We start from the raw sequence: 20,142 nt of genomic DNA, 5'->3' as shown, positions 1-20,142 counted from the left end.
AAAAAATACCACCGGTGCTCGGTGCGCCTCAGCCACCCTGAAACATCACCTGTCCGGGTCAAGTGAACCCGATCAGACTTGCATGTTCTCGAGAGTCAACAGGAAGACTGCCGGTTGGTTGGTGTTGGTGACCAGCGTTTCCCCAGAGCTCCTCCTCGCTACTCACATCCCGTCTGAGAGCTGCTGTGCTTTCAAGCACAAGTCATGGGTTGTCAAGCAAGTGGCTGTACCCCCACGACCCTACCACCCCACATCTCCATGCGCCTTCAAGTGACGGGTCGAGATCTCCCAAGGCTAGCATCGTACATTCCTATTCTTCTTTGGCAGGAAGCACATGTTTGAAACTTGATCCGCACAAGGGTTGAGCTGTCAGTGCTCGGGTTGGTCACAGTGATGGCCATGTATCGCAGTCACCGGCGTCTCCGACCTCTTGGCTCACCTCTCTAGTTCAGTTCCTGTAAACATTTTCATACACCATCTACTGGCACCATTTGCCGATGGACTCGAGGATCACGCCGAGCATCATGCATGTTTACAAGAGCTCCAGTACTGCACGTGAAGTTCGCTGTATCAATTTTAGTGCATGGAGGTCTTGTTTCAACTGAATTCGTGGTATTATCAAGAGGTCTCTTGACACTGCCTAACGAAGTAAACTAGCTCTTCGAGGTCTTGGTCAAGAAACATGGTATATTTGTACCGCTGCCCATTAGACGTCCTCGTCGAAGCCCTGGCCTAGGCCGACCAGCATCTCGGCTTGCGTGGAACCTGCACTCTGGCCCTTCCTGCTACACCTTCAGACACAGCATGCGGATCACAGCAGAGATAACTGCTTCCTGGCCTCCATCGAATCACGTTGATCCAGAAACTCGCGGGCCAAACAACATCATTGTCGGGTTACTTCTGTTGAGTTTAGCAGGGGTTGTTCTCGCCATACGAATCTATACACGCGTGAGGATATCCAACGGCTTCGGTCACGACGACGTGCTGATCTGCCTTGCATACGTTATTCAAACCATGTCTGGATGCATTAGCACTCAACACTAACGCTTTACCAGGTACCCGCGGTGGCCTTTGTGGTGCTCCAGGCCATAGGTCACTTCAGACTCGACACAGATCGTCACACGTGGGATGTACGCCCTGAACTGGTGATGCTGAGTTTGCAGGTTGGGTAGGTTACGCCCATTGCCGTCTTCCATGGTACCAACTTTCTGACTCGGCCGCAGCCTTGCAGAGCAGATTCTCTTTGCCCTGGCAACAGGGTTCACCAAGCTTTCCATTCTCGCTCTCCTCTACAGAGTAGCTGCTTGCTCGAGGGGCCGGACCAAGCACGTTGTGTTTGTCCTATCCGGGGTGGTAACACTCGATACAATTGTGTTTGTGCTCGTGACGATATTCCAATGCTCGTAAGTTTCTGCTCCCGGATGGTGGTCTGGCAATGAATACTGACCAGCAGAGACCCATATCCGACATCTGGACAGTCGCTCTTGGGCCACATCGCTGCATCAACCAAGGGCTTCACGTTATTGTTGCCAGTATTATCAACACCATCCTGGACTTCCTCATCGTCTTCGTCCCCGTCAAGATGGTGTTGGGTATTCAGTTGCCTCTCCCCCAACGTCTCACGATTCTTTTACTCTTTGCAGGTGGATTGCTCGTCTGCATCGCTGGCTCAGTCAGGACCTATCTCACCTGGGTTATGGTCACCAGTCCGGATGGGGATATTACTTGGCGTCTGTACGACACCAGGTTTCCAGGCGCAGTCGAGCTTTTTCTTGGTATCGTAGGTGATACGAAAAAACTTTTTCCCTCATGTGAGCCAATATCTAATCCTTTGTTGATAGATTTGCGCCTCGGCCGCAGCCACCAAACCATTCTTCGCACGCTACTTTCCACGACTCCGGATATTGGAGAAACCGCCTGCTGTTGATTCTGACAGCAAACCTAATCGACCTTCTCATCAAGCGAACAAGAGCCAGCAGTCGGGGTACTTACCTACCAATGACAAGAACCAATTTCTCCCTAACCTAAACAAACCATTACCGAGCCCACCTACGAATGCGGTACGCTTGAACATCCGCCAGTTATCTCACAACGCATGGTGGCGAGTTGGGGCGCTTATTCCTACGGCGGAAGCTGATTTGGTTCAGGGCGTTACAAGACACGACGTTCAACCAATCCATCCTGGCGGTATATGAATACGACACCCGCGCCCAAAGTCTAACCAGTGGTCCATCTTTTCTACTCAATCTGACGACTTTTGCTTATTTTGGAGCACGGGAGGAAATTTCCCATCTCTTTGTCCTCATCTCCCCCGTCTTAACGAGATTTTTCGCCGGGCGGGTATGGATATTGTCTTGGGTTGGGTGTAACTTGGTCCCGACGAAGCCTTGTAGTTATTAAAGAATCCACATATTTCTGTATTGTGTGATGACACAACAGGGGGGGGAACTCTGCATGCGTGGGGGGGGCGGGTTTTGGTTCTGTGGACTGTGGTTTTCTTTTCGGTCGGTGTGGCTTGCTGTCATGTCATGTTATGCACCATCCCAGGAACACGGTGCGTGTTGCGTTGCGTTGCTGTAGGACTTGGGGAATAGGCAGTACATTTGTTTACATGTCCGGATTGTTGGGATTTTGGCTCAGCCACCGGGTCGTTGCAGGTGAAAAACACCAAGAAATCATCACCAACATTACTGTGAGAAACATCACAAAATAGCGTCATCGCCATTCTTTTGGCATACGAACTGTCAAGAAACCGTTTTTGGCATGAGAATCTTGAGTTAGGTAGGTAGTATCTCTTATTCCTAAACCCTCGAACGCGCCTGCTCTGCAATTATTCCTATCATCAGCATTCCTTGCACCCTGCAACTTTTTTTGTATCATCTCCAACCTCTCTCCCTCCAACACTACTCGAATTAAATCTAACCAAGCATTTGGCCATGAAACGCCCACCATCAACTTCCCTCATCCCCCAACTCCAACAACAACCCTTGAGAGAGAGCGAGTGCATTAATAATTAGAGATTAAAGAACAAACAAACAAAACAAAGCGAGTGTAGGATAGTGTATAGGGGTATCTCTCTGTTTCCCAAATCCCCCCTTCTGCCCCCCAGTGTGGTCCCATAATGAAAGAAAAAAAGAAAAAGGTATAGGTTGCCATGTTAACAGGTTGAGCACGATGGTTTTTAGGGCTTCTTCTTCCCAAACTCTGGCATCAAAAACGGATTAGTCACCATTTACCCCCCGGCCCGCCCTTCCCCCCCACGATGGTTGCTTGAGATAGGTAACATACGGGGATCAATAGGAGCGACCCCTCCCCCCGAGCTGGTCGACGAGTCCTCGCCTCCTTGAGGAGTGAGAGCTTGTGGTTGGTGGGATGCGTACGAAGACATTGTGTTTATTGACCGTCTGGAGCTTGGAGAGCAGAATTTGTAAAAGAGAGAGAGAGGTTCCAATTCTGCTGCGGTGGATGAGAGTATATGTTGATAATGTTGCTATTACTGAGGACGTGGTTGAAAAGTCTGGCTCTCTAATGGATTTGAGCCCGGTCGAGAGAATTTGTCCAAGCTTCGGAAGAATGGAATGAATGTCAACCGCGCACAGAATATGATAAGATGGCTATCAGACACTCGAGCATCCCTTCAGGAAGCAATCCCCCTATATATATATTACCCCTTTGCCAGAAACCCATCCCGTGCAGTCGCCGTCTCGCGCGCATGTGGGAGCGGAGGATGGTACAAGAACTGTCACAGACAGGACCATGCTAATCATTCATCACAAGAGCAGAACACACCGCTTCCGTCAACTGAGCGGATCAACGGCCACGGGCAGGCTCGTTTCTTCTGTGCTACTACCCGCCGAAAGGAGTATCGTATCCGGTGTGTGCGGGCAACGTTTGTGCTTGTATCACCAGCAATTCCAAGCCGGAGGTTTGCCACGTAACCGCTGCGCCTGGTTGATGGAAAGGAGAACTGGGAACTTTTAAGCAGCTACGAGTTGGCCAAGAAAAGCGATTTATAAAACCCTCCAAGAGTCCGAGCTATGTGAAGCGTGAGAGGTGATCAACCTTGGGCTCTCCTGAAGCTAGGAACCACGGCTGCTGGGATCAGCATCTCTGCCACGAAAATGGTTGGACGACGCCAGTTTTCATCGTTAGGCAGTGCTCTGCGGCTGGCTTCCATGACACACATTCCCAAAGAAGCAGGAGACGCAGAAAGCTGGTTCGTTTTGGGAGTTGGTGATGGAGTTTGTGATCCCCATTCATACGACACCGGAATATTCCGTCGACACCACCGGCAGTCCATGGAAGGCAGCAGCAGTCACCCGGTGATAGCTCAACTTCTGGGGGAGTACGAAAGCGCTCGTGGCGGGAAGGCCGTGATGATCGACCGCAGCAAGTCGATGACTCTGGGAAAGGGGTGACAGGTGCTGTAATGTAGCTCGCTCCATATGGCTTCATCACATGCAATTCGGAAGACATGAAACGGCAACGGACAATTCATGTGTCCACCCGAGAAGCCGGCCGGCGAGCGCTTTCATGTCCCAGCGGACCGAGCAGATCAAGCGGATCATGTCGGGCCTTGCTCCGACAGCGGACAATCGGGTTTTTGTTCTGTGCTTCCCATCGGCTTCCCTTCCGAACAAGCGGGCTGGGATGTTGTGGCACCGGCAGTAGATGTCTCGTCGCATGTTCATGTCAGTGTCCAGGCAAAGAAACAGACCAGATCGCGGATCTTGCTCAACGTTTGACTTGGGGGAGAATTGCCCATCTGAGAAGCATCCACAGCATGTGTTCCGTCTGCAGCAGCCCCCCGCCGCCAGATGCTGTCGTGGCTGTCCGTATCGAGTCAAGAAAGGCCGAGCAGATGCCGGGCGGCGGCTTCCAAATCGAGTGAACCATGAATCTCTCGTAGATGGGGCATGATAAGAACTGTTGAGTTGTGGTGTTGAAGGAAGCTTGAGGCGGATGATGCCCCTCCACCTCACCAAAAAAGCTTATCCTTATCCTTATCCTTATCTCGTATCGTCGCCCACCCACAGACCCGCACTAGCCCTAATTCAGCAGCCCCACTTTCTGCGCAGCCAAAAATTTGAGTATATATTCTTGGTCAGGCTGGCCAACTTCCTCCTCTTCTTTTTTTCTTCTTTATCTACACATCAATGCAGTCTGTCCAATATTACACCGCCAAGTGGAATTGACGACGGGTTGTATTGGTGCGAATGGCGGCTCCACAATGTGGCTTGCTGAGGGTTATTCTTATTCTCTATGGATCTTCCTCCGTTCCCGGCCTCCTAAATCGAAGTGATCACCTTATCCCTTTCATTATGGCTTTGGACTACGACCATTCTAGGTCCGAGCTGTGGGGTGGTCTCGACATTTCATCACCCACAACATGTGTATTTTTGTGTTTGCGAATGATTTGCCTGTCCCTGCTGTCAAAACAAGTCAAGAGTTGTTTGCTGCTGTTTGACAAGCTTGTAAAAATTCTACGTCTGAAGCTACCGTTGTGGCCTATTGTGTTGCTCCGAGTTTGGAATATGGCATAGCATTTCTGCGATTGACCTATTTTGTTGCGAGTTTGCAATGTTTCTGATGCTGTCAACTGCGTCAATCGAACTGAATCGGTTTGAATTTGATGTCAAGTCGTTGATTACAGACACAACCACCATGCTCTGTCTCACTGATGAGCATCAGACAATTAGTTTTTCAGGTTCCCAAACACTGGTAGTTCACCTCATAACACCAATCTTGTTGACTCACTCAAGTTTGCTCTCAACCTGCCCAACAAGGTGGGTAGGGTTAGGGTTGCTGATGAGTGGTCGTCAATCTCCTCCCAAGTCGCTCCTGTCTGGCACATATTGCTGTTACGTTGCCATGGAAGTAAGGCAAGAGCAAGGTAATGACAGACCTTTGCTTCCACATCCATCATCTCTCCATAGATTTCCCGTTCAGCATTGCCTAACGCTATCACTCTTTCATTGACCCTTGTTCCAACTGATATCTTGATTTTCCATAATATTTAAACCTCCTGCTGATAAGCAAACATGAGCAGCACTTACCCTGAGAGATTACACCATCGCCGCTGACAGTTATCCCCAAACATGAGCCAAACACCTATGTAATCCATCGCAAACTACCCATCTCATTTATTACCGCAACAAGTGTGCAATGTCTACCTCATCTATACCCCTATGGGGCAGCCAGTCATCCCCAGACAATACAACCAATAACTCATTCCCGCCCTTTAACACATTTATCTATTATCCCATAAAAGCTTCTCCCCACATCACTACACGGGGCAGATCTCATTGATTGCAGAGATGCCGAAGTACATCACAAACGCGGCCTATCCGACTTTAGCCTGAGCCTGTCCCTTTTTATTTGTACTCTAACACCCGCCTCTTTCACCACCACTCCGCTCTCTCTCCTCACTTAGTTATCGATCAACAGATCACCCAACCGCCCACTTTTGTTCTGACCCTGGAAAGTTTCCGGAGGCTGACATCCGCAGGCTCGGGAATATAGCGACTAGGTTGTATATTCCTCGTCGGACGCGGACCGTCGTGCCTTTTTATATAGGTACCAGCCGGAGTTTTATGGTGCCGTGAATACATACATACCCGCATACACATATGAAAATGGATTGCGAATATGCGGGGGAGAAAGGGTTGGGGGTATATATAAGCTTCGAGTGAATGCCGAGTTGTCGATCGATTTGTTTTTTCCCAAGCCCCTTGGCTGTTTGTGTTTGTTTTTCAACGACAAAATGAAGACGTCGACATTGTTGGCCGCCGCCCTTTGTGGTGTTGCTGCCGTTGAGGGTGCTGTTCTCTGGGATGGAAGGTTCAACGACTTTACTTCCTCGGCGGATCTGAACAAGTGGTCTTGGGCTAATCAAGTTGGTCCTTATCGTATGTTCCCCCCCCCCCCCCTTCCCCTTCTTACCAACCACATGGTGGCTGATATGAGCTTTTACAAACAAAGAATACTACATCCACGGTTCCGGGACGGTAAACCGCTACATCAACCTCTCGCCTGACTACAAGAACCCCAACGACACCGTCTCCAAACAAGGCGCCCGGTTCACGCTCGACAGCACAGCCTACTGGAACGGCCAGACGATGCGCCGGATCGAGCTGATACCCCAGACGAAAGCGGCGATCAACCGCGGGAAGGTGTTTTACCACTTTTCGATTTCGCGGCGGGACACCAACGCGCCGTCGGTGAACAAGGAGCATCAGATTTGCTTTTTTGAGTCGCACTTTACAGAATTAAAGTATGGGTGGATTTCGGGAGAGCAGGGGGCGGCGAACCCAGCGTTGCAGTGGATGACGAACCAGAGGACGCAGTGGAAGTTGAGCGAGTGGAAGGCGAATGTGTGGCATAATTTTGCGTACGAGATTGATTTCTCCGGGAACAGGGTTGGGTTGTGGTATAGTGAGGGGGGTGCGGATCTGAAGCAGGTGGTTGCGCCGGTGGGGGGTGTGTCGACGAGTAGTAATGGGCAGGATTGGCATTTGGGGGTGTTGGAGCTGCCAAGGAGTGGGTATCCGAATACTAATGAGGATTATTACTTTTCGGGGGTGTTTATTGAGGATGGGGCGATTACGACCAAGATTGGGGGGCCGGGTGAGTTTTTCTGGGTGTAGATGTTGAGAAGTGATTGCTGACAATGATATATAGCTTAAACGAATTTCGAAGGAGGAGATGGGGATGGTTGGGGGAAAATGAGATGAGCTTGTATATATACAAGGTGTGCCGCACAAAGAAATACATATTCACAAACCCCCTTTCGCCTTATCAAATCCCCCCTTTGCATTTTCTCCCTTCGGAATGACTCTCTCACTTTTACAGAGTGAAAATACTTAGACCTTTCCACCAGCACTCACAAACAGATTCATAATGATGATCACGCCAGCAGCCCAGACAAGGGGCCGGATGCTGGCTAGCTTCTTGTTGTCCTGGGCAACGACGTAGACAAAGTTGTAGGCGGCGCGGGAGACGACATAGCCGAGGGTGAGGGTGTTGAGCTTGGAGACGGGGACGACGCCCGAGGCGTTGGCTGCCACGACGGAGGCGGCGTAGAGAGAGAGGGTTTCGAAGCCGTTTGCTGTTGCGGCTTTGGCGCGGGAGATTTTTTGAAGGGTCTGGGGGGTTTGTTAGTGTTGTGCTTTTTTTACACTGGGGTTTTCTTGTTGAGTGAGAGAGGGGGGAGATATGTGAGGGTAGTAGGGTGCATACGGGCTTGGGCATGGAGGTATCTTTGGCACAAATCTCTTCTGTGCGGCGGGGTCTACAATTTCTGTTAGCTTTTTTCCTTCATGTCTTGATTGAAGATATTTGTTGAGATGGGGGCGAGAAAGAAGCCGAGGAATCCGGTGCTGAAGTGCGAGGGTTATGAAGGGTGAGATGGTGGTGTGTGTGTGTGTGACATACTGGTTCAAATCATAATTCTTCCCCGCCAACACCATTGCGTACACATTGGGAGCCATGGTAATGAGAAAGGCGGCGGGGATGGAGTAGTAAGAGTAGTTTGTTGAGGCGAGGTCGAGGCCGAGGAAGGACATTTTGGCGGCTGTTTTGTTTACTTTGTTTGCTAAGTGTGTTGGTTTTGAGTTATGAAAGTCGAGTTTGCATGAGGGTGAGTATGAGAAGAACTGATAATGAGAACGAAAATGAAGGGAAGGGAGGGGTAAACAGTTGTAGTTAAACAGAACAGAGAACGTCGATGTCCCCGTAGTACGTCGGATACGGCCTCGGTTCCACTACATCACACATGTCCGAGTGTTTACCAAGCCGGAGGTCGGATCGACTCCACCCCCCACCCAAGCGCGATGTTTCGCTACCCCGTTTGGGCTGTTGTTTGAGTTCGGTGTCGATTGGTTAGAGTCGGGCAGCGGAGGAATTTGTTTAGCTTCTTTTTTTCCCCACCTACGACTGTGAATCACATTGTTTCTTCTCAGCTCTCATTGCGCGGAAGATGTCTATCCAGAATCGCCAAGCCCTTGGTCCCTGTCCAAGTGACACTCCCTCTGCCGTGTCTACTTGTCTATCTACGAATTGTATTCTATTCCGCAGGTCAAGCCCGTATATGAATCACATTTTAGGATGGGATAAGTAGTCTGTGCCAAGTGGAGAAGGAATGATAGGTCCATCTGCCATGTGTGTGTGTGTCAACATCCGCCCTGTCCGTGTTCAACCAAGTTGTAGTGCCTTTATGCACCATGCAATGCACCAAGGCGGGAACTCCCGACTCAGCCAGCCTTGTTAGTCGTCATCAGATGACAACCTGCACACACGGCAAGGCTCAACGTTGACGTTGGGTATCATTGTGACAGTCTCTTTCAAAACCTCAACTTCTATTCCTCACTCGTTCCTCTCAATCTCTATACATGCTCTTATCCCCACCGCTACCCCAATATCACCCGATGCTTTCCTCCTCATTCTACAACACTCCCTTACAAAACAATAATTATTTGCCAATGCTCTTCCCCCTCCTTTCCAACCCCCCTCAAAGTAAAACAAAATAAAACACTTCCACAACAACACAAACCCAACAAAGCTAAACCAAGACTCGTCACTTTCCATTCAGCAGAATCCAGAAAAAAACATTTGCGCATAGCCGTGCTTTCAACAACAGTGGTAGAAACAGACACAAAACAGGAAAATTTGAACATAGGTTGGGCAGCAGGTACAACAGTTGTGCCGCGTGTGTCGTATCGTAAATGCATCACGAAGGATAAAAAGAAAAACAATTGATAATAATACTGATGATAAAGAAGAGAAAAACCAAACCAAGAAAAACCAAGTCAAGTTGGTGTAGTACCTAAGGGGGAATTCGACAAGAAGAAAAAAAGAAGGACAAACAAACTAGCCAAAGGGAGAAAATAGGTAGTCGGGCCGTACAGGGGGAATTAATCGAAAAATAAAGGAATCGTGGGTATAATTAGACTGTTCCCCGTAGCCTTTGCTTACGGGCTAGCCAGTCACCGAGCATATTGTCGAGTTGCTGTGTCACGATTAATACAATGTTCCTGCAAAAGTTCAGTAATGATGAAGATACTTACAGTTGTTATCTCAGCAAGCTTAGCATTCTGTTCTCTGAACAAACCGTTTGCCACCGGGTGGTCCGAAGATACCGGATCGACATTCGACTTGTCATATACCACCACCAGCAAGTCCCGAATATCTGAACCGGAATCGAAAAAGGCCCTGAGGTTGGTATCATTCCACGATGACCTCGAAGAAGTGGACGGCGTGATGGTCTCCTTGTTGACCGACGTATCCGCATCTTCGTGCTCAATCAGTTCTGGTGAGGGTGTCGATCTTGGCGATGACCGGTCTTCCTCTTGGCTCGATGTATCGACCATCAACGGCGGCGGGTTGCTAGACGTGACTGGCGAGACCTGGACAGGCGACTCGGATAGCCTCTCCTCGTGCTGTTGAGGTGGCGAATTAAGTGTGGGAGCACCTCTAACTACCTGCCCGCCCAGCGACGCTGGCTGTGCTTGTTGCTGAGTGATGAAGGGATTGGTATTGTTTGGAGCAGCACGTTTCTGCTGTTGTGCTTGTTGACGTCGTGGGTCTTGGGAAGGTGGAGATTGGACAGGCTCAGGATCCAGATCATCATCATCAGAGTCAAAGTCGTCAAGTCCCATGCGAGTCCTGGCCTTGGTCGCCTTCTGAGGTCTCCCACTCGTCTGCGGGCTGCCTTGTGGAGAACCCTTCGGGCTGGCTTCTACCAAACGCATCGTGGCGGGTGGTACGTTGGCGACATTGTTGACCTTGCTTTCCGACAAGAAGGCCTTGATGTCAACACCATTGCCCGTTTCTCTAGTAGAGCCAGGCTTCCTAGTTGGCGATGGCTCCGTCCGGGGTTGCTGCTTTTGCAACTTGCTCGGCTGCCTCTGGGGGCCTGTTTTCTCTGGCGACCCTTGCGATACCTCCTCCTCCTCCGGCTCTCTTTCGTGACTGTCTCTGCTCAGATCCTCGTCCTCATGGGAGGCTTTCTTATCCTTGTCCTTTCTAGAGAAAAAGCTTCGAATGGCACTGGGCTTCTTATCCTTCTCCTTCTTATCCTTTCCTTTCTTGCCGTCTTTGCCGAGCAAGCCGTCCTTATCCAGCAACCTATCCAAGCTTGGTCGTTGTCTCATCTCCTTGGATTCGCTCGACAGCCTTGTTCCATCATCATCCCGCAACAGGTTAGGCGTAAGCGTAATCTTCTTCGTCTCGACTGTGTCATCTTTGAAAAACGAGTCTCGGACAGTCCCGTCGCTCGTCTTCTTGGGCCCGTCGACCTTGAGTTCTCCTCCTTCTTCAGAGCTCCGTGGTTTCGCCGAGTTGTCGGTCTCGTCTGGCTTCGAATCCTTCTGTGTTGTCCTGGGCTTCAATGGTTCAACCTTGGCCGAATCGTCCTCCGTGTCCGCGGCAGCGGAAGCCTGCTGGTTTTTTTGACCTTGTTGAGCGGCCTGGGCAAAGTATTCGGCCGCCACATCCTCTTCCTCGCTCGAGTAGTCGATATCAGAATAGTCCACAAATGTAGGCGGTGCGAATTGGACGGTCTTGGCTTTCTTTCTCTTGATGGCAGATCTAATGGGATTCCGGACTTTATCGGTTTGATCACCAAGCATTGTGGCGGAGAGCTAATTCTTGTCAGTACCCCTCTCCTTCCACCGGCTCCCTCTCCAACTTACATCTATGTTCCGGTGCTTGTTCAAACGAGCCAACCGTTCGGTGGGAGTTTCGATATGTTCGGCGGGGAGATAGCCTGTGATTTCCCATGAGCACTTCGCCAACCAGAAAGCCGAGCGCTGACAACTTACCGATGCTGCTGTCTTTCACGACACGCACCAGCCACCAGTAGCTGTTGCTGTCGTCGAGAAGAACCATGGTATCACCCTTGGTTGCGTTCGCTTGCCCTTCGACCGTGGCAACAAAGGTGTGGAGGGCGTATACGAATTCGAAATCGATGTCCTCTGCTTCTTGTAAGCACTCTCCGCCCCAACCAGAGTCGACAAATCTAGGATCTTCCGAGTCAGAAAAGTCGCCATCATCATCATCTTCGTCCGAGCTGTGGTAGGGAACTGTCAGGTTAGGAAAATCCGAGTAGCTGTCGTCAGAGGCGTCCTGGTCGGCGGGCTCCCTAGAGGGAAGATATCCGGGAGTGGCATCATAACGGTGTGAGATATGGCGAGTGGGCGGCCAGGTGCTTTCCCCGCTGGTGAGGGTTGCCCTGTACCTCCTCATATCTTGCGGTAATTCTACTTCCTCTTCGGCACCGGACTGGAGTTCATGTTCGGGGGGATCAAAGTTGAGGGGATTTGTGGGGCTAAAGGTTGTGGCTGGCTGCGGCGTGTCCGGTCTGCCGTGTAGTTCAAACTCACCGTCCAGATGATGATGGCGACGTGCAGGCGAAAGAAAATAAGAGCGTTGAACCGCCTGGTGGCGTTCCGTTTCCCCATCCGTGCTCATCGGAGGTAGGTAATTAGGACTTTCGAGGTACGGAGAAGAAGACCTCGCATCACCAATTACAGACAAATCCGATGAGCAGCGCACCAAGAAACGTCCAGAACCACTCGAACAAGAAGAAGAAGGAAAAGCTGGAAGGGTAGAGGGCAACCCACCATCTTCAATTGAAGGGGAGCTCGAGATCCTGTCCATCATGTCGTCGTCCACGTCCACCTCGGTTTCGCCGTCCATGACCGCCTCATCGACCTCGTGGCCAGAATGGCCTCCGTTCTGGGCAATCGCCAGCGCATCCTGCCGGGTGCCCGTCTGCATGCTGCCTGCGTCGTCGTGCCTCGTGCCGTAACCGCCGCTCTGCTGGGAGTCGGAGACGGAATAGAGGGTGTCGGTGTCGGCGTCGTTGTTCCACAGACCGGGCGGGCTACGGTGGTTCTCCTCTGCTGCTTCTGCCGCAACTTCTCTCAAGGTCTCGGCCTGGTGTGGTGCGAGGGAGCCGTCAGGGGTCGGCCTGGCGTGTCGCGGAGCGGAAGGGTTGTCGTGCGCTTGGAGGTCGATGGTGTCTAGAAAGTTGACAAGGTGTGTCAGAGAAACGGTCCTAGACGTACAGTTGTTCCTGTGCGACTACTGCTGCTGCTGTTGCTGCTGCTGTTGCTGCCACTCCTGCTCTGCACAAGCACAGGCACAGACAGGCACGAGGGGGAGCACGAAGGGCAGCGCAGAAAGCAAGCCGGTCCCCTACCTAGCCTCCTGGACAGGGCGCCACAGGGAACCGGGCCACAGCGGCGCGCATCATGGGGGCAGACGAAATGAGGGAACTCTCAGCACATACCAGCGCGAATAATCTCTGGCCTTGTCATGTTGGCGAATTGGCCCGTGGCCCGCGCGACGATGCCAACTTTTGCTGTTCCTGAGCCTGTCGGGAGAGCAGGGATGGCGCCTGGAGAATACAGGAAGATCGCAAAGTGTAGCCGCGAAAAGTGACAAAATCGCAGAACCGCAAAAATGCAGCCGTCCGTCGCAGGCTCCCCTTCCGTCGGCCGATCAAGTTCAAGAGATGGCGGAAAACCCCTGAAGAATCCCAGGCTGCGGCTGGCCCCCCAAGGTGGAAGGCTGGCTGACGAGGCGCCCCCTTGTCCTTGGCTATGGGTAGTGTAGGTGATTTTAATGCTTGGCGCTGGGCCAAGATGGGGAGTTTGGGATTCCCAAATCTCAAATTCTCGATATGGCTAATCAGTCGCTATCAGATGGATATCAGTATCCAGATGGTATCCGGATGGCGGGATATCGAGCGCCTTCAGCCGACGTCTGCCAGTGTCCTGAGTACCCTCGACCTGCGGCTGTGGCTTGATCGCGAGATCAGATGGATCAAATGCCCGAGGCTGTTAGCTGCTGCGTAGCACTGGACGGAGGCAATGACATGGGTGAAACGGCGATCATGGCCCGTGTCGCGACAGGCCCGATGCTACCAAACTTTGACGATGGTGAAATTGTCTGGTGGTTTGTGTCGTCCAAAGTCAAGAAGTCGATGATTGATTGACAAATGCAGGACGAGGTGGACGATATGATGTCGTGAGGGAAGATGGGAGAGGAACGGGGATGGGCATTGATTCTCGATTGCTTGACGTGAGCTCCGCCAGCTGGCACGCGAGGATCTTGCCTTAGAAACAGTGTTTCTATACCACATAAAGAGATTGTTGGTTCAATTATACCCTGTGATATTCTTCTATTTCGGCACTATACTCTCTTTTGCTGCCACATATAGCAGCTACTAGCTAGTGGTTACCGTCGATATCAATGCCTTCTTCTGTCGTGATATTCCAGAAAAGCAGTAAGTAAAAGTAAAAGTGGAAGTCTTTTGGCCCTGGGGCACATGAAACGCTGGGCGTGCAGGGAGGCCCCTGGCCAGCTGGTTCCCAGAACCACTGACGGCTGCTGGTGATTTCCCCACTGCGAAATTGCGGGGTGGACTATGCCCACTTTCATCATCACCTCAACTGCCCCGCCATGAACTGTTAAAATTCCTAGCAATTCCTATATCAATGCGTTGACTTGTAGATTAACGATACTTGACAGTCATATTTTGCGACTCCTTACCCGCCGTCGAACAATCCGTCTGGAACAGGACTTTTCTTCAAGAATATCGAGGTGGAGCTATGGACTACCCCTTGAGCTTCCAGCTAACAGAAAGTAGGTGATGATGTCTTCGACTAATGTCCGGCAAGGCTTTCCTTGTCACAGTAGCCTTCGATACCAATGCCATCACGAAGGGCAGCACGGCATCCCAATGGCCTCAGAAAGGCCACGGACCCCGATCTCGGTCAACGTTGGGACACAATGTTCGGAAGCCAGCACGCCAGCAATCCGAAGGGCAGACACGTGGAATGAATCGCCCTGCGGTGATGGCATGATGACGACCAGCCGGACAAACTGGTGAACTAGACGACCGCCGTCGAGGTGAGGGACATTCTGGCTGAAAAGTCCGTTTCCCCGTCCCGGCCTCAAAGGCAGATAATTGGCTTTGAGAGTATGCAGTTGGTCAGTACAAAGACGAGTTGCGCTATATTTGGTGGTGGCACATGAGTGTAATCAGACATCTCACCTCAGCTAGTAGGGAACCGTCACAGTGAGCGCTTTGGAATATGGGACCATTGCAGCTTCGGCACATGCGGGACCACAGCCGATGTGACCACTGCTGGATCTCTGCTGGTTGAAGATGGACTGTAAGCAGCCGGCCGAAGGTATCCAAAAGAGGATTCCTGAACTTCTTGGGAACACCTGGTTTGGCATTCCGATGCTCACATGTGGCATTCCTCTTTGGATTCTGACTGGATTCTGGTGGCGGTGTGGGACGATGCCGATCCGGAAGAGGGGGTCCGGAGAAAAGAAGGAAGTGAAAGCGCACAGTGGTGTGTCACTGGTCAAAGCAATGCCCATATCAGATGGAAAGGGTCCAAGACCATGATGACCTTATTCCCGGCGTTGCGGTTTGAGTTCACGCCTCCCAGGAGTTCTAGACGGGCGAAGAATGCCGAAGCTGGGGGTCATCGGCTTCGGGTCGCCAAGCTTCTTCTCCACGACAGACAAGCCTTCGCCAAGGTCACCAATGACAGCATGGCAAGAATGACGGGAACCCTTGGCGGACAGTCAGATTGATCAATAGAATCAAGAGGGGTTGCTTCCCCGCAGCTGTTCTCGTGCATTTCACATTCACACAAGATGGTTCTGGACAAGAAGGCAATAGAAGGGTTGTGTGAACGCGAAGGGTGACCTCAAGATGGTGCCATCGTGAGCGAGAAGCGGGGAAAACTCACTACTGTCCCAAGTCCTAGCCAGCTAACCGATGTGTAGGGCTCCCACAGTTTCCGACCACACCAACTTGTGTAACTTGTGCAGCACAGTATCTCCCAGTATCTCCAGGGAACACGTCGTCAGAATAAGACCACCTAAGTAACATTTCTGTGGTGGAAAACAGGATGGCTCATTTGGGGTGACGAAGAATCACGCTGCGCCCCAATCTTGTCGTGCTTGGTGTGCTTGGGCAGACCACATTTTCAATCAATCCCCGCTGCGCGTTGAGATGCAACCAAGACGTACAGTGCGAGCCTGGGATCAGAAAAAAGCTGGCAGATCGCTGGAGGAGCGTTGTTGTGCTGCGAGTGCTGCCCGGCCGCTTGTTTTTTTCCCGCTTGGTTATAGCCATCCAGTGATAAGCGCTAATTAAACAGCACCCCTATTTTGTCTACGGAAGACGGAGAAGCGTCGAGAAGTAATCAAGACCACTTTACAACGTCCGGTATTGCTGTTGATGGTAGCATCGTGAGGAGAACACAAAGGAAGCAAGCAAGCAAGCAACTTGTCACACTGAGATTTGTCCCTTCGTTTCTCAACAGCTCGAATCCTCTCTTTTCATAGGCCTCGAGCGGTGAGACTGGCCGAGGTGTGCAGGCGCTTGCACTTCGCTTGGACAGGCAGCTGAACACTGAAATGCTAGCGGCAACAGTACCACCACCACGACCACCCCAGTTTTCATTTGCCAGCGCAACCTGACCCTTTGTCACCTCCCTCAGGACAGTGCGCTCTCATCAGTCCAGGCACGGTATCTCCGCTTCTTTACTCCAGGCCAATTTTGCAGGGTTGAGAAGGGCCATCCCTTCTACACTCCCGGCTATTAATCATTTCACCATCAAACTTTCAAAAGTTCAAACGTCTTCGAGACCGGCCGTTGAGACAGGACGACAGAGCGACGACAAAATCGACAGACTTGACGCCAGACACGACCAGCCGCCGTTTCAACCTCCACAAACAACAACGCTGCCGTTGCGTTTTTTTGCCTTCACCCGCTCTCCAAGCCCACCCGTCGATTCCCGACTGCGAGCATCTCTCGGCGCCCAGCCCTCTCTGCGATCGTCTCCCCCACGCCAAACATCGCGACGGCATCCTGATTGTCAGCTCATCAATCCCTAGACACCTGTAGTACCATCGCGACGCAACCAAACCCGACGACGACCTGACCTGCCACCCGCGCGGTTGTGTGGCTTCTCCGCCCCCGGAGCTGCTGACAACTCGTCGCTGCGCGCCCACAGCCTTCCTGCGACGAGAGGACGACTGCTTCATTCGAGGAATTAATTCCATGGAGATTGGGCAATAACAGAAACTAGGCGGAAGGCCGCCCTCAATCAGCGTCATGGAAGCCCGGCAGCTATTTCCCGGTAACGCGGGCCCCGTGCCCACCGACGCGCCGTTAGTATCCAAAGGTCGCAATTGCGGTGCTCTCAATCTCCCGGTCGGCGGTATTCTGTCCATGCCAAATGGCGATGTTGTTACCCTCACAGCCTCGGCCGCTTTCCGGCCACTATGCACACCAGTCACTCCACCAGCCATCATTGCCAACGCTGGCGGTGGTTCAGTCGAGCTCGATCCGAATGTAGGGGCAATGCCGGACGACGATGGATGGACATATTCCGACTTCCGCGATCCCTTTTATGCGTCAACCTTTCCTCAGTGCTATGCGCTTGCGGCGACGACAGTAGTTGCGTATATGCTTGTTATCATGTTATTCGTCACGCCACGATCTTTCCTGGATGGTGGAGTTGTTGTTCTTGGTCGACGAGGATTCACTCACAGCGGCTCGGGGCCGACGATTGGAGGCAGACCGTGGTTCCAAAAAGTGGCGGCTCTGTCTGTCGTTATCTCACTCACCATTGCGTCTGCTGCGACCTTTCAGGCTGCTGAGGAGCAATATATTTATCAGATTCAGAATGCGAAGGCGTTACAGGAGGAGGTTTTGGGTGGCAACGAGCTAAAAGCAATCCGAATTGTCTCCAACACGTTTCTGTGGCTTGCACAAGCCCAAACTCTCATCCGCCTCTTTCCCCGCCAGCGAGAAAAGGTGATCATCAAGTGGACCGCCTTTGCGCTAATCACGCTCGACGTCATCTTCCAATCTCTCAACAGCTTTCGATATACAGACCAGACGGGCTCGAACCGGCCCGGCTCCTTTTCCGATGCCATCCCAGCACTCAGCTACCTCTTCACGCTTGCTCTCGGGGTGTTGTATGCCGCCTGGGTGGTTTACTACTCACTGATGAAGAAGCGATATGCCTTCTATCATCCGCAGATGAAGAACATGTGTCTCATGGCAGCCCTGTCATTGATGTCGGTACTTATTCCCGTGGTCTTTTTTATTCTGGATATAGCAAAGCCAGACTTCACCGGCTGGGGGGAGTACGTCAGATGGGTGGGAGCGGCTGCCGCTAGTGTGGTTGTCTGGGAGTGGGTGGAAAGAATCGAAGCTTTGGAACGGGAAGAGAAACGAGACGGTATTCTCGGAAGAGAGGTGTTTGACGGAGACGAGATGCTCGATGTCACGACTTCTGACGGTCGTGCTCGCCGCAGAAGAAAAGGGAGTGGCAGTGATGACGGGGATAAGGAGATGTACGTCGAGAATCCACCAAAGGAAAAAGCAGCCACCCAAGGAGAGCGAGGAAATACATGGCCCTCGGTAATCGCCATGAAGGCCAAGTACAGGTCTCGGCTGAGACCAAAGAAGGATCAAGATCCAGCTGACCAAACAACAACGCAAACGACACCACAGCCATCGGATCATGACCGAGTACGATCTTTGCAACCACCGCTTTGGCCAGCAAGACCAGCGCCGGCAGCAACACCCATCAGTCGGACAGACACTGCGAGCGCTGCGAGCACGGTGTACGCAGTTCGTTACCACCAAAACACAGACTCGGCATCGCAAGCCACACCGCCGCCGCCACACAACACAAGTGCCCTATCACGCACAGCCAGCACATCGTCAAGCCGAAGTAGCGATGGTAGAAGCACCCATCGGACTGAACCACCCCGGAGACCAGCAGATGAAGGCCAAGGGCCACAGGGAGGTGGGTCCAGCAGATGGCAGACCCTCACACCGAGCTTCTCTTTTAAGCGAAGTCGGCGGAGTGATGAGGAGAATGCCGTCTCGTCTGAGGAGAAGAAGTCACCAAGAGAGGAAGGGAAGTGGGACATCCGCGGCCGATTTGAAGAGTTCACAGCAAATCAGGCTGAGCGGTTGCGGGAGAAGTTCCGGCCAGCTCCAGACACGGATAGTCTGCCTGTGACGGTCATTCCAGCACCACCTCGCCGAGGGGCTGCTCTCGCCCAACTGTTGGAAGATGAGGAGCTTCAATACCAACGAGCGACAACCCCAGTTCGTGCAGTCTCGGATCTGAGGTCACCAACCAATGATTCGTCACCTACTACGCTGGTTGGTCGTTCGGCTTCGATCTTGACAAGTTCGAGACCTCAAGTTACCCCGAGTGGCACTCAGATATCATTTGCGGACACGGTGAGACCTACAGAGCCTTCCTCTGGTCGACATTTGGGAGGGCCTGAAGGAGGGGGCCCATCACAGGACTCTGATTCCACACCAGGCCCAGATACTGGTCCTGATTCTGGTGGCCGCGCTCCTTCATGAAGGTTTATACACGTGACCAGAAAAAGATACCGGGCGATTGTTTTGGCTGTGGTTGTGTATTTTTATGGGCATAGCAGGCGCGCATATTATTTCACGGAGCATTTTCAAGGGGGTTTTCGGAGGGTTTTGTTTCATTGGGCTTTTGGATGCCACAAAAAGTGATGGTCTCATGGGATGTCGATATATCGACAGTGTTTTGGATTTTGAATCACACCACGAGTAGTAGTCTTACGTTCTCGTCTATTTAGTTGGGACGTGATTTATTTCGGGGGGAAAAGCAGTGGTTATGTGATCTGCTACAGCAAGGTGTCAGATCTATCGTTTAGCTTGTACGGGAGGTTTTGGTGAAGGAAAATCAAGTACGGTTATTTCTGCCATCCATGCCGCTTCCATGTGTCTGGTCTGTCAGCTTGTGTTGCACGATCTTACTACGCTCTAGATTCTCATAACACTTTTGGTTGTTAACACAGCAGTCAGCATTGTATCCAAAGACTCGGTCGAGAACGGCAGCTGGCTTCCAGAAAAAGGGGCTCGCACTTGACCTGTGGGTCTCGGTCCCCTAAAATCAGGGGTTCAGTTGTTGTCCGTCGTCGATTGGCCGTTTCTCCAAACGCGGACCCGTCGACTACACAGTGTACTTTTAACACCGTCAGTTCGTTCGTGCTGTGCGACACGGCGTTTTGAACTGATTTGACCACTTTATTTATCCTTGA

The 20,142-nt window shown here is 51.8% G+C and overlaps 7 protein-coding genes across 7 annotated transcripts; 3 read left to right on the top strand and 4 right to left on the bottom strand.

Moving 5' to 3' along the window:
* Nucleotides 1-1,148: 1,148 nt before the first annotated feature.
* PODANS_7_6060 (uncharacterized protein) lies at nt 1,149-2,028 on the top strand (the record flags this gene model as incomplete). The annotated part of the gene is made up of 4 exons (XM_001907927.1): nt 1,149-1,168; nt 1,224-1,403; nt 1,454-1,780; nt 1,842-2,028. The coding sequence occupies 4 exons, from the start codon at nt 1,149-1,151 to the stop codon at nt 2,026-2,028; spliced, it is 714 nt and encodes a 237-aa protein (XP_001907962.1).
* Nucleotides 2,029-3,181: 1,153 nt separating this feature from the next.
* Nucleotides 3,182-3,388, bottom strand: PODANS_7_6050 (uncharacterized protein; the record flags this gene model as incomplete). Its single annotated transcript, XM_001907926.1, has 2 exons — nt 3,182-3,204; nt 3,289-3,388. The coding sequence occupies 2 exons, from the start codon at nt 3,386-3,388 to the stop codon at nt 3,182-3,184; spliced, it is 123 nt and encodes a 40-aa protein (XP_001907961.1).
* Nucleotides 3,389-6,763: 3,375 nt separating this feature from the next.
* PODANS_7_6040 (uncharacterized protein) lies at nt 6,764-7,646 on the top strand (the record flags this gene model as incomplete). Its single annotated transcript, XM_001907925.1, has 2 exons — nt 6,764-6,908; nt 6,967-7,646. The coding sequence occupies 2 exons, from the start codon at nt 6,764-6,766 to the stop codon at nt 7,644-7,646; spliced, it is 825 nt and encodes a 274-aa protein (XP_001907960.1).
* A 216-nt stretch (nt 7,647-7,862) lies between these two features.
* On the bottom strand, nt 7,863-8,564 carry PODANS_7_6030 (uncharacterized protein; the record flags this gene model as incomplete). Its single annotated transcript, XM_001907924.1, has 3 exons — nt 7,863-8,144; nt 8,239-8,290; nt 8,434-8,564. The coding sequence occupies 3 exons, from the start codon at nt 8,562-8,564 to the stop codon at nt 7,863-7,865; spliced, it is 465 nt and encodes a 154-aa protein (XP_001907959.1).
* A 1,379-nt stretch (nt 8,565-9,943) lies between these two features.
* Nucleotides 9,944-13,319, bottom strand: PODANS_7_6020 (uncharacterized protein; the record flags this gene model as incomplete). The annotated part of the gene is made up of 5 exons (XM_001907923.1): nt 9,944-10,006; nt 10,065-11,639; nt 11,691-11,764; nt 11,820-13,022; nt 13,292-13,319. The coding sequence occupies 5 exons, from the start codon at nt 13,317-13,319 to the stop codon at nt 9,944-9,946; spliced, it is 2,943 nt and encodes a 980-aa protein (XP_001907958.1).
* Nucleotides 13,320-15,019: 1,700 nt separating this feature from the next.
* On the bottom strand, nt 15,020-15,396 carry PODANS_7_6010 (uncharacterized protein; the record flags this gene model as incomplete). Its single annotated transcript, XM_001907922.1, has 2 exons — nt 15,020-15,165; nt 15,225-15,396. The coding sequence occupies 2 exons, from the start codon at nt 15,394-15,396 to the stop codon at nt 15,020-15,022; spliced, it is 318 nt and encodes a 105-aa protein (XP_001907957.1).
* A 1,750-nt stretch (nt 15,397-17,146) lies between these two features.
* PODANS_7_6000 (uncharacterized protein) lies at nt 17,147-19,429 on the top strand (the record flags this gene model as incomplete). Its single annotated transcript, XM_001907921.1, has 1 exon — nt 17,147-19,429. One exon carries the CDS (start codon nt 17,147-17,149, stop codon nt 19,427-19,429), a length of 2,283 nt encoding a protein of 760 aa, XP_001907956.1.
* Between the last annotated feature and the right edge of the window lie 713 nt (nt 19,430-20,142).

Source organism: Podospora anserina, chromosome 7 (assembly GCF_000226545.1).
Source record: "Podospora anserina S mat+ genomic DNA chromosome 7, supercontig 1".
Classification (NCBI taxonomy): Eukaryota; Fungi; Ascomycota; class Sordariomycetes; order Sordariales; family Podosporaceae; genus Podospora; species Podospora anserina.
This window is presented reverse-complemented; position numbering and strand designations above follow the sequence as displayed.